The 13,283-nt window shown below is 45.2% G+C and overlaps 1 protein-coding gene across 2 annotated transcripts in view; it reads left to right on the forward strand.

Annotated features, from left to right (window-relative positions):
* The window catches only part of Dst (dystonin), a 434,906-nt gene that overhangs the window by 55,611 nt on the left and 366,012 nt on the right, over nucleotides 1-13,283 (forward strand). For both annotated transcript variants that reach the window (XM_013505819.1, XM_005406890.2), the window contains exon 3: nucleotides 1,358-1,558. In XM_013505819.1, the coding sequence (XP_013361273.1) occupies nucleotides 1,358-1,558 (201 nt within the window). The remainder of the gene's footprint in view (nucleotides 1-1,357; nucleotides 1,559-13,283) is intronic.

A 13,283-nucleotide genomic window follows, 5' to 3' on the forward strand; every position in this document is an offset into this window, starting at 1 on the left:
TTCATGTTGAAAGATATGAGTTCAATTTTAATCTTCAGCATGTATAAAGCCAGTTTTCCCAGCACCATTTCTTAAACATAATTGTCTTTCTTCCAGTGAATGTGTTTGGTACCTTTGTCAAAGATACGGTGACTGAGTATGTCGCGAGTTGTTTCTGCATCTTCTAATCTGTTCCATTGGTCTTCAGGTCTGTTCTTTTTTTTTTTTTTTGCCAGTTCCATGCTGTTTTTATCACAGTAGCTTTGTAGTTTAATTTCAAGTCAGTGATTGTGATGCTTCCTGCCTTGTCTTTGTGGTCCAGAATTGCCTTTGCTATTCTGGGTCTCTTCTGGTTCCAAATGAATTTTAAGATTGTTTTATCTAATCCGGTAAGATATGCTGTTGGAATTTTGATTGGAATTGCATTAAATCTGTATAACAGCTTTGGAAGTATGGCCATTTTCACTCTATTGGTTCTTCTTACCCAAGAGCATGGGATATCTTTCCATTTTCTGATACTCTCTTCAATCTCCTTTTTCAGAGTACTGTAGTTTTCAATGTAGAGGTCTCTTGCATCCTTCGTTAGATTGATTCCTAGGTATTTCATTTTTTTGGATGCTATTTTAGAAGGTATTATTTCCCTAACTTCTCTCTCAGTGGGTTTTTTATTTGTGTACAGGAAAGTTATTGATTTTGATTGTTGGTTTTGTGTCCAGCTGCACTGCTGAATTTGCTTATTAAATGTAGCAGTCTTTCAGTGAAGTTTTTGGGGTCTTCTACATAAAGTATCATGTCATCCACAAATAATGATAATTTAAGTTCTTCCTTTACTGTCATTATTTCCTTTATTTCTTTCTCTTATCTAATTGTTCTGGCTAAGGTTTCCAGAACTATGTTGAATAAGAGTGGAGAGAGTGGACATCCTTGTCTTATTCCTGATTTAAGAGCTTTTTCACTGTATTAAGAATTTGTTTTTTCAGTACTTAGACTGAACCCAAGCTTTCACAATGAGCTATATCCACAGCCCTTTTTAGTTTTTAAACTTTTGAGACGATGTCACTAGGTGCCCAGGTGGCCAAGGCTGGGCTCAAACTTGGGATCCTCCTGCCTCAGCCTCCTGGTTTAGAACCTGTCGTTTTTACCATCCAAGAACATTTCTTAATGTAGAATAACTCTGGGTCGTGAAGCCCTGAGGTGCTTTGCGGAGCACTTGTGAATAGACCTTGCATGTATGTTGAGTGTCCTACAAGTTCCCTTTGCAGATGTAAATGATCTCATTGAGTACTGTGACTTCAGGAGAGTTTATACAGCTAGTGTCAGAGAACATCCAGACTAACTCAGTACAAATCTGGATTTGTTCGGTATGTTTCTGCTGCAGGGATTCAGAGCCAGCCCTCGGCATCTCAGAAGACGAATTGCTGCGGCCGCGGCTGCCCGCCTGGAAGAGGTGAAGCCTGCGGTGGAGGAGCACCGTCAGAGTGAGCAGGAAGCTTCCGCGAGGAAGCGGAGGATCAAGAAAAGCAGCCGTGTCCAGCCGGAGTTTTATCACTCTGTACAAGGAGCTTCGACCAGGAGGCCTGTAAGTAAACTGCCTCTCGTTGGGTATTGCAACACTGTCAAGTGGCGTAGTTGGTGTCTTAGCTCAGGAGGTTTTTCAGATGAAATACGTTAGTTGCTGGGATGTAGCTCAGTGGTAAGAGCTCTTGCCTAGCATGTGCACAGCCCTGGGTTTGAGTCCCAGTGTTGCAGAAGGAAAGAGAAATGAAGTACCTTAGTTTCCCTGTTGGTGTCGTGGCATGAGCGTGTACTGGCGTGAATCAGCCAGGGCTGTAGGCTCCTGGGAAGTGCTGGGGGTCGTCAGCATTGGGCACTGAGCAAATCTGTAAAAACTGGTGCGTTCCAGCATCCTGGAGCTGCGATGAGAAAGAGGCTCTAGTCGTGGAGCGAGGAAGCCAAGGGGCAGCGGTAATGCGATCATTGAGCAGCGGTGAGCTGGCGAGGGTCAGGGTGGAGAAGCAGAGGGACGGGGCTGGGGTCTGTGTTCGTGGCTGAACCCCTGCAGCAGGCTCTTGGGCAGGGAGGTCTGTGCTTTCCAGGGCACCCAGCCCAGGGGACTCCAGTGGGGCTCTCGGGTGACCTTTCGGGTATGGCAGCGACATTGTCTGTCCTAGCCAAGTGCCTGGGTCTCTGTCGGCTGTAGTGTTGCCTTTTCTGGGAAACCTGGGGCTCAGCGGGGAGCTGGTCTCCGCCACCTGCTCCCTTGTTAAGCACATTGCTCTCTGTGCTCTGAATTTTTTGCGGTGGTGTTCTGGCACGTGAACTTATTAACCAAGGTTGTGACAGTTAAGGACTTGGGACTTAGGAAATTCCATTGTAAAACATTTAAGAAGTATTTCAGGACTGCAGTGATTTTGCATTGCTTTAGTCTGAAAAAAGGTACCTGTGTGATTCCTCACCGAATTGTGTGGAGCCTGTTCCTGTCATTTCTTGTTGAGGTCCCCCTCCCACCCCCAGTGCTGGGGTTGAACCCAGGTCCTCACATGCGCTAGGCGAGCACAGTACCACAGCTGAAGCATAATGTTATTTCTTGTGCCAGTTAGGGGAGCCATCAAGAATTAACTTGGTAATAAGTTTTTGTAGATTATTAAAACAGAGCTGCCCTTCTGTAGGGGTAAGCATGTGGCAGGCACATGTGGAGACTGTCGAAGGCTGGGAGAATGAGAAAGGCAAGGACCGGGCAGTAGCAATGGCATGGCCCTGAGACCCCTTACAGAAAAGTTGTGTTTATCACTCGCCACTTGTAAGAGATGTGTTGTTAGGTGGTTTCAAGTTGTGCAAGTGTACAGTATATTCACACAAGCCACATGCTATAGCAGCTACACCCCGGCTCTGTGGTGTATATGTATGGTATTACTTCTTGCTCCCTAGGCCAGGAAGAACAAAACAACATGAGATGAAATCAGGAAAAGATGGTGCAGTCAAGGGACCTGGTAAATGTGATGAGTCTGAGGCTCATGCCAGGGCATAACACAGCAAATTGTTCTACTTGTAACAAAAGTAAGTTGAAGGAGTGTGCTCCAAAATAACAGTAAAATGCATTGCACAGGCAAAGTAAAAACAATTAAAATGTGTACATTTACCAACTCCCCAAGGTGAGTGTAATCGAATAAAAATAAAATAAAAGAATCAAAAAAAATTCTCATCTAAAGAGTAAGTCTGCACATAAGCCAGTAACTGAGTCGTTTACTCTCAATATTGAATGTAATCATGGTGAGCTGCTACTTGTATGACTGGCTGTGGGGTAGGGTCACTCCGGGATGTGAATCCACACAGCACAGCTGGCCCAGCTGGCACGGAATCTGCACTGCCACCAGGCCATGGGGAGACTTCTGCTCATCCAGTATCACGGCACAGCCCCTGGTGTGGACTTAGATGCTGGTGTGGCCCATGACCAGCTAAAGCTCGCTGAACAAATATGTGCTTTTTATACAAAAAATAAGGAGTACACAGATGTCTAACAGTTATTGAGGGTTTAGTATGTGACAGGCACTATTTCATATAACTAACTTCATCCTGTGAGGTGGACGTTGTTATTATTGCCATTTCATGGATCATGAAACTGAGGCCCCAAAAGGGTGAGTAACTTGCCTGAGTGACCCCTTATTTGGGGCAGAATTTAGAATTTGGATCTAGTAGCCTGCCCCCTAGTGGTGAGCAGGTACCTCTACACTGTTACTTTAGCCTTGGTCTCCACGCGCTCAGAGCCCTGGTGGCTGGCGGGTGTGCAAACAGGCAGAGTGCATGTGTTCTGTGCTGAGAGCACCGCTGTGGAGTTTTGCATGCCAGGAAGCGTCACGGAAGGCCAGCAGTGCTTACAGCTGAGCAGACACCTGAGGCCAGTCTTGAACAATAAGAAACAGTTAATTAGCCAGGTGCAGTGGTATAATCCCAGCTACCTGGAAGGCTGAGGCAGGAGGATTGCAAGTTAAGGCCAGCCTGGGCAATTTAGCAAGCCCCTGTCTGCCTCCAGATAAAATAGAAAAGGCTGGGGTGTAGCCCAGTGTTAGAGCACCTGCCTAGCAGTATGTGAGGCCCTGGGTTCCCTACCCCGCACTACCAAAATGAAAGTTTATCAAGAGGAAGGTGGAGACGGGTATCTCACGTAACACACAGAAGCACAGAGGCCTGGAGGCTGGGTGACTGCAGTGCACACGTGAGGCGCTGTGTGGTGCAGAAGGTCAGGGAGGCCGCGTGGCATGTGTGACCTCGTTTGTTAGGTTCAGTGTAGAACTGGTCTTCTGTGCTGAGGTCAGGGAAAGGTGGGGAGCAGGTACGTCTGTTCTCTCATTTGGAGTCTCACTAGTTCTTTAGTTATAACTCCCCATGGGGAGCAGGGTAGAATCCTCAGCCACCCTACTCTCCCTGAGCCCTCTACCCACTGCTTGGCTAGTTAATAAGACGCCTCCTCCTGCCTCGGGGATTGGAAGCTGTCGTCTGGTCCCTGGGTCCTTTTCTCACTGCTGGCCAGGGAGCTCCAGTCTGGCTTTCAGGAGCGACGCATGCACATGTGAATTCCTCCACACAGTCTCCACTGATCCCTGCTTCCCTCAGCACTCTGCCTGGACTTGGACCCAGCAGGTCGCTCCGTGAAGAGCAGCTCTGCAGGCAGGACCCCTGGGGTGCAGACCCCACTCTGTATCTGCAGGAGCAGTCGGCACACTGTGCATTTAACTGGATAGTTTTAGCAGGGACTGTTTTTGGTGTTTTGTTTTGTTTTGTTTTGAGACAAGGTCTCACTGTATATCCCAGGCTAGTCTCTTAACTCCCAGCAGTCCTCCTGCCTCAGGCTCCCAAGTGCTGGAATCACAGGCACCACTATGCCTGGCTTTCTGAGGCGCAGAGCTGTGGGTATGGCTGAGGTGCTTCACCAGCGTATGTGAGGAGCCAGCCTGCCTGCCACGGTTGGCCTGAAGGGGCAGCAGAAGACTGCAGTCCTCCTGGATCCTGGCTGGAAGAGTGCAGCCAAGGGAGCGCCCTGCGCCTGGCTGTAGCTGAGTGATGGAGCCTCGGTAGGTCTGGAGGAGCAGTGGGCCGATACACAGCCCTCCTGGACCCACCGTGTCCCTGTGGTCGGTGTGGAGGTATTGTTCTCTGTGCTCTTTCCTTTCTGCCCCTCTCATTTAATTTTCCCAGCGATTCTCTAGGGTAGCTGCTCACCTTCCAGAGGAAGAAATTCCTCGTGGTCGCAGCCCTGTTCGGTAATGCAGCTAACCGTGAAATCCAGGCACTCTTGACTTGCGTGTGAGGAGGTGTGAAGTGGGAAGTACAGAGACCACACCTCTCAATGCTTAACCTAATCTGCTTTCCTGAGGTATTGTAACCTCCCGGAGCCTCAGCTTTCTATGTGCATAGGTGCCAGATATTTTAGGATGGTCCTGACAGCCTGCCCTAGGCCCAACCCTATTTTTGCAGGCATTGTGCTGGTCCCTCCTTCGGTGTCAGGGGCCTGGGAAAGAGCAGGAAGGACCTCAACCTACTCCCACGGCCTGTGAATATGTAGCGACCCTCAGGCCCAAGAAGTGTTTTGTGTGGAAGCAGGGCTGAGGTTCAGGGAAAGAAAGGCTTTAGCACATGAGAAAATAACGACGTGCACTGAGCCATTTCCTGTTGCGTTTCATTGGCCCCGTTTTTCTCAGCCTACAATGGCATTGCCCGGCTGCAGCTTCTTCCTTTGCTGACCTGGCCTCGGCCTGGCCTTCGAGCTGCCGCTTGCGGGTGACTGGATTGTTGAGCCTGACAACTCTTAGACTCGGGAGTTACCTTGTGTTCTGAGATGGTGAGTCAGTCCAGGAAGAGGCGGGTTTGGGCTGCAGGGTGGAAGTTAAAATTTCCATTCTTAATGTGCTAAGTTTGGAAAGCCAGTGAAATTTCCTGGTGTCTGGAAGCGTGGAGAAATATGGCTCTGGACTTCGGAGTCTGTTGTGAATCCAGGGCACTGGGTGAGATGACTCAGGAAGTGAATATTGATGGGGAAAGAGGAGCAGACTATGCGCCTTCGGGTGAACGGATCTGTTGGGCTCTTACTGTACCCCGGGAAGGAACAGCGGCGAGAATGAGGGAAAATAGACAAGAGACAAAAAGCTGGGGTCGGTGGAGGTCCTCTCTCCTGAGTGGAGAAGAGGAGCTGGCCAAGAACAGAAGTATCCTCGAAAGGTTGGTTAATTACCACCTCACTGCCCAGAAGTCAGTTAACAAGCTACAAGGGCTTGTTTACGTGCTTGGAGGAGCTCCCGTGTCCTTGGGCTGGCTTCGTCTTGCGCATGTAATTATTTTCCATCTTCAGCCGCTCCCAACATTCGGGACCTTCATTGTTGAGAGTTTGGACAGAGGTTATTGGAGTAAGTTTGGCTGAAAGCTCTTCTGTTTTTAAATTTAATTTAAATTTAATTAATTAATTGTATGGTCCTGGGGATTGAACCTTAACAGTGATCTGTAATTGGCCCTTGGCACTGAGCTATATCCCCAGCCCATTTTTAAATTTTGAGGCAGGGTCTCACTAAGTTACTGAGTAGCCTAGTCTGGGCTTGAATTTGTGATTCTTCTGCCCCAGCCTCCCAAAGTGCTAGGATTATAGGCCAGTACCACCAGTCCCAGTTTCCATACATATTTTAAATTTGGGCCAAATGTTTCTCAGTACAGTGTAAACTGTAATGTAACTTGATGTGTGAACAGGTTGTATCCTAGGCTTGTAGCAAGTTGCAGAGTCTCACCCAGTCACAGCCCAAGCTTCAGCCAGTGATAACCTGCTGCCCAGATAAGGTTACTGAAGGTGATTTCGAGCCTTAGCCAGTTGAGCTGTGTCTGTACCTCACTCTGCTTCCTGTATCTCACTTCCTTTGCCCAGCTATCAGGAAGACATGCACATGCAGTGGAGTGGAACATTCTAGACCATTTTGGGTCTAGATTGTAGCCTGGCTCTGGACTCACAAATTCTGCCCATTAAGATCTATAAAACTAGATTTGTTGTAATTTTTTTTTAGCAGGAACATGGGTCCTTTATGACTTCTAATTTTTCCCTGTGAAATACAGGTGCCTTAAGCAAAGCCCTTAAACCCAAGGCTGTTGACTTTGACTTGCCTTTACGACACTCATCCTCAGTCAGGAAGAGCCACTTACATGGAGAAAAGGACCAGAGAAAGTAGCAGGAAAGGGTTTCTCCACCGCCCCAGGCCGCCCCACTTCCATTCTCCTCTTGGTTTCTGTTTTTAAATCTTGGGGCATTTTCTGCTTTTTTCGTTGCAGCTTAGTCTGATGTAAGATTGCAGGATAATGTGGGACTTCGCATAGTTTTAATTTAAAAAAATTAATATAACAAGGTTTTAGGTCATCTCCATAGCTGGGTTTATTACCTCAGCGTAGAAAAAACTTAAGCACACGCCCTTGATCTTATTGAAAAGACAGGAGGGTGTTTCCCTGCGCCCTTCCTCCTTGGATTATTAAGTGGTCTTCCCTTTCCCTTTCCTTTTCAGATATGTGAGGCCCGGCAGCTATTTGCATAACCTCAGGACACTTCCCCTGTGGCAGGCTTGCCGGTGCAGTCATTCCTGACTTAGGCTGATTCATCAGCACGTACAGAGCTCTTAAAGGAAACATGTGCGTCCTCTTCCTCTTTGCATTTCTAGAGTATGGATTAATAATGTCAAATTTCTTTTGCTAACTGCCCAAAAAGAATTTTGTTAAGTGAAGCTTGTTTATTTCAGTGAGTTACTATGCACTGTACCTGGATTTTAGGTTTTTAACCAATGGAACCTTACACAGTACAAGATTTCACTTATTACAGATTTGCTGTCAATGAGCATACGGATAACTGGTACACCGGCGTATTCAAAGTTAAGTGGGTAGCGCTGCGTGAACAGTGCTAGTGTGGATAGTGTTTAGTATCCCGGGCAGCTCATGAAATCAAGATTAATTTGAAGGGCTTCGTGAGCTTGCCTTGAACAAACAAGCCTGTCTTCCTGACTCATCATTCTCTTTCACCTGAGCATGGAGACCGAACAAGGCCTTTTGCCCTGTTTTTTTTGTTTTGTTTTGTTTTGTTTTTCCTTGTGCTCAGGCATTTTGAAAACCTGAAATTCTTGTAGCTCCAGCAAAAGAAACTTGAAACATCCAGGTAGCCACTTAATGGTTTTAAGCTTTTGTGGATCACTCTGAATCAAAGGACTGGAAAGAAAGCCCCTTTAAAGGTGGTCTAGTTCATTGCTGTATCTCTAACTAACCCTTAAACTGTTCAGGGAAGATGGGTTCACATCCTTCATTTGAAGGGCACAGCCATAGTTTCCAGGGGAATTCTGCATGGTATTTAACAGACGTCTTGAACCCCTCTAAATCTTACGGGTTCCAGTTGACACTGTTTCCTATTGCTGTGTTATCTGTGAAGAGAATTAAGTTTAGCCCACCTACTTCTGTGTTGCTCAGAGAAGTTTAAAGTTTGAGGAAGAGTTAGGGCAGGTCTGACACATTGGTCTTCCTGGCAGACCCCTTTCTGCTCCAGTACTTCGAGTGATAAGGTCTCTTACCATTAGCTGTAATTAGCACAGGTTAATTGTACTTGATAATCAATAAGCAATTTCTTTTCTATGTCCAGCGTTCCAGTTCTTTGTACCTTTTCCCCCAAATATCTAATTCTTAATTTTGCCAAAAATCATCTTCTTTGAATTGTTCTAAATCACCCCAAGTGGGTGGTAAGAGCCCCTCTGATTTCTCAAAATACTGTCCCTACTCTTCCCCAGTTGTGGAATGACATGTGGTTGAAGAAAATCAAACTATGGAAATTGAAATTAAATAGCCCATAGAACTCGGTATGTTCTTTGGGAGGGCAGAGGTCTGTTCTGGAAGTGACAGTAATGTTTCAGTAAAATTATTTATTTGCAGTAGCACTTTATAAGTAGTGTTTCATATTTTCAAAGCATGTTCATATCCATTGCCTTGTTTAATCTAACTGGTCACTTTGTGCATTGGGTAGGATCACAGAGTAAGCGATTGCCCAAGGTTGTAAGTCTGGATAGAGGTGGATGTTCCTCAGCCTTGTGAGCTGTTTAGGAAGGAGACCTCCAGCTCAGGTAACACCTAGGCTGGTGGGTGAGAAGTTTCAAGGAGAAGAATGTAGATTGCAGTCTTACTGGAGAAATTAGTCACCTGCTCAATGTGGCTCATTCCCAGAAGTTGCTGCATACCTCGAGAGCCTGCTCACAGCCTACATGACCTGTACTGGCTTCCTAGGGTTGGAGTAGAGTTGGTGTGTTTTTTTGAGACAAGGTCTTGCTTTGTTGCCTGGGCTAGTCTTGAGCTCCCAGCAGTTCTGCTTCAGCCTCCTGAGTGCTGGGGTTATAGGCATGTGCTACCACGTCTGGCTCCAATAGAGTTTCAGCAAGTCCACTTTGACTAGCTACTACTTAGCGAGGCCCCTATTGCCCAATCGATTTGAAAATGATCACAGTGGATCAAAACACAGCAATATCTGTGATGTTTTTAAAAACCACCTCATTGACAACCTCTGGAGAATGGTAGAAAACCAACTCACTTTTCTGGAATGTGTACAAGAAAAGAATCAATTGTCCTCTCTCTGGTGTAAGAATGATCTTACATAGTAATCAGTTTTAGGGAGAAGAAGAAATGATGAAGTTAGAATGTCAGCATTTTGCAGCTCTAATGACATAACCTCAACAGTGATCAACAGTGACTGCTGGTATGCAAACAAACATCCACATGAGATGTGTTTCTTGTAAGAGTACACAGTAATACTTATAAAGTATTCTGGTTTCTAAATTCTTTTTCTGGTGCTACTGAGGAATGAATTTAGGGCCTTCATATTGAGCTACATCTGTGGTCTTTGTTTGAGTGATAAGTTGTCACTAAGTTGCTGAGTTGCCATGTCTGCCCTTAAATTTGAGATTCTCCGGCCTGAGTCTCCCAGGGTGCTGGAATCACAGCGATGAGTCATCATGCCCAGGTTATGAAATATTCTTGCTGAAAAAAATTGAGCCTAAATCAGATTAAACTGTTAGTTCTAATGTGTTACGTGGTATGGTGAACATATAGTTAGCAAAGTGTGGTTGTGGGGAAACCCTAGGATGCACACCTCTGAGCTCTGCAACACGTAAGTTACCAAAAAAGCAAGTGGGAGTGGTAACCTGCCAAAGGAGAGATGTAACAGCCAAAGGTAACATGCGGATGGACAAGCAGATGCCAACAAGAGTGGTTTTGGATGGTCTCGGGACTGAACCCAGGGCCGTTGTACACTAGGCAGCACTCTGTCACTGAGCTGCATCCCCGGCCCCTGAAAGAAAAGTGGGGAAATTTGAATGCTGGATACTTAGTGGTGTTAATGCACTTATTTTAATACTTTTAGTTTGATAATGAATTGAATTGTTCTAAATCACCCCAAGTGGGTGGTAAGGGGCCCTCTGATTGCTGCAAATGTTGTCCATATTTTTCCATATTCTGATTTTGAAAACAATAGTCCTTTAGAGAGGCACACTAAAGTATTTAACAGTGAAATAATAAAGTCCCTGGATTGGCTAGGGTGTGCGAGAAAATATGGGTGCTGTGGCATCACAACAATGCAGCTGTTGGAGCTGGTGGCTGTGTTGATGGTAGTGCTTGATGCTTTTGTGATACCGGCTTGAGGGTTTTTTATAATGAAAAATTTAAGGCATCAAAAAACAAAAACAAGCCTTGATTTGAAGTTTGTTGAACATCTTGCTTCATCCAGTTCCTGTTTTGGTTTTTGCTTACCAGAGAGTAAGCCTGAGTCACTGTTAACAGCATTTCCAGATTGCAGGTCTCTATTATAAGAAGCCTCTAAAAAGGTACAAAGGGGCAGTATTCCCATGGCTGTCTTTTGATACTTAAACTTTTTTTTTCCTTTAACAAAGAGCTACTTGCTTATTTGTTGGCTTTTTGCTCAGAACATTTTAAAAGCTGTACCGGTGAATTGTATCTACAGCTTATTTTTAAAAATTTAAATAGTATGCAACAGGCAAAGAATTATATAAGTATATTCTTCTGTTTTAATATCTAGAAGCTGATTCTCCCCCATAAGAATTTTGGTTCTTGGTAGACTCATTGCTATCAAGGAAGCATGTCATCGTACTGCTTTGGTTCTAAAATGCAAATGATACTTGCTTTAACAATTTTCTCATAGTGAGGGGCTGCTTCCGTTCTTGTATTACCTTATTCTAGCAAGTGACACTTCTGTCGTCTCACAGAGCTCATGAAATTTTGATGATGGCTAAAATGCATGATATTGAGTTGCTACATCGATTTGAGTTCATCTTTAACATTGACATCACTTTCCATTGTGTGACTCTGCTCAGAGGGTGGTTTCCAGTGGCAGATTATTTGCTTCATTTTGCTGCTCACATACCTACTTTTCTGTTACCAAACATGGAAACAAGCCAGTTTTTATACCTCATGAGCTCCTTAATTAAAGCTTAATTAAAGGAATTTGAAAATGTCTTTAGTTAGGATCATTTAGAGTTATCAGTGAGGTTTTAAAATTTTTTTTATGTTTTATTCCCGTTAGAAATGGGCATGGATAATTGAGAGTGTAGTATAATTTTTAGCTGCTTTGCCAGGTGAATTTAACCTTTCTCACACTAGCCGGGTATGGTTACATTTAAGCTGGGCATGGACATATTTAAAAAGCAGTGAGATCCTTGTAGGGCATGTGCTCTCATGCTGTGGATTTTCATAACTTGCAGTCACAGAAAAATAATTAATTTTAAATAGCTGGTGTCAGTGCTGAAAATGAGCCCATTTTTCTTAGCCATTGGAGTAGCCAGTTCCATAATCAGATGTGACATACCATTTTCTGCCCTTTCTCCTTCTGCATTGTAAGGTGAGACGTTACTGAGTATAAGCCTTTAAGGGGCAAAAATTATGCTTTCAATGTGCGCATGTAGTTTACTTAGCTGTATTGGTACATTTTAGATATACACAATGATCACGTTCATCGTAGGGAATTTGTACCTGTACATGCGGTAACTTGATTCTTTTTTCCCCGTTCCCCTACCCTGCCTTCAACACCTCTTCTCCTTATTTACTAAAGCTTTGTTTCCATTTTCCTTCTTTCCCCCATGAGTTTTTTCTTGCACATATAGTTTAAAGTGGAGTTCCGTGCTCATTCAGCTCCTTGCAGCTTTAAGCAGGAGGCATCTGGACAGTCGTCAGCCCAGACTTTGGGCACCCCCCCTCCTTTTCCCTCCGTTTGACTGATGCCCGCCTTGTCTCTGGGAAACAGAAGATTTGCACCCATTTAATAAAGCACGAACAGGAGTTAGTCAGGCTTGATTTCTTCTACTGACCACGCATTACAGGAACTGTGATTCTTTCCTTACAGACAGACGACTTGGAGGATCAGATTTGGAGGATCAGATAAGGGGACACCGAGAGACCATTTGTGACTTGTCTTTAAAGAAGTTTGTCTAGGAAGGGACCTGTTTTTGAGTCTGAACTGTTGCCTGTTCTTAGGGGTTTAAGACTGAGCACAGTTGGAGAGTTTTGGAATTCTGGGACCCATGCAGGTTTTAAAAACCTGCATGTCCCCTTTTAAGATGTAAAGATAAACAATCGGACCTTAAAGCCGCAGATAGAGTGGGAAGATGAGTCCATTGGATACCAGGCATTGTCTGATTCTTTGGTCTGCTTTATATTCTTAGTTGTTTTCATTAGTTCTTTTTTCCTTAGGCATGAAAACTTTGAGTAAGAGAGTATTTACTCACTGATTAAGCTATGAAGATATCTGGCACTGGTGTCCCTAGAAGTGTTGGGTCTAGGGTTGGGGTGGGGACGGTTGTCTGGGCTTGTTTTCCTGCATGATCTCCCTGAGCTCTGATGTCACCTCCTCGTCTCGTCCCTCCGAGCCAGGGAGTGCTGTTCCTTTGACTAGAAACTGAAGCTCGCCCCTCTCCTGGCGCCTCGTCAGCTTCTCCGTGTGTGCTCTGCACAGGGACAGGTGGCTTGACTCCCAGGCGGCCTTTACTGCAACCACGTCTGTACCTGGAGAGTCCTCTGGTAAGAGTCATGCGCTCCCCGAGCCCCCAGAGAGACGTACTTGGTCCTTCTAGAGGTCTCCTGGACCCTCAAGGCAAGCGCTTCTCTTGGTTTCTGGCTTCATCTTTCTCTCTCGGTGACAAGCTCATGTTCCTCAAAATGGTGTGAGGTTCTTCACGTGCCCTTCATAGACGCCCAGCACAGTGCTTCTTGCATATTTGGGGGGAAGATATTTTTTAAATTTCCAGTGC

Source organism: Chinchilla lanigera, unplaced genomic scaffold (assembly GCF_000276665.1).
Source record: "Chinchilla lanigera isolate Chin_1 unplaced genomic scaffold, ChiLan1.0 scaffold00101, whole genome shotgun sequence".
Classification (NCBI taxonomy): Eukaryota; Metazoa; Chordata; class Mammalia; order Rodentia; family Chinchillidae; genus Chinchilla; species Chinchilla lanigera.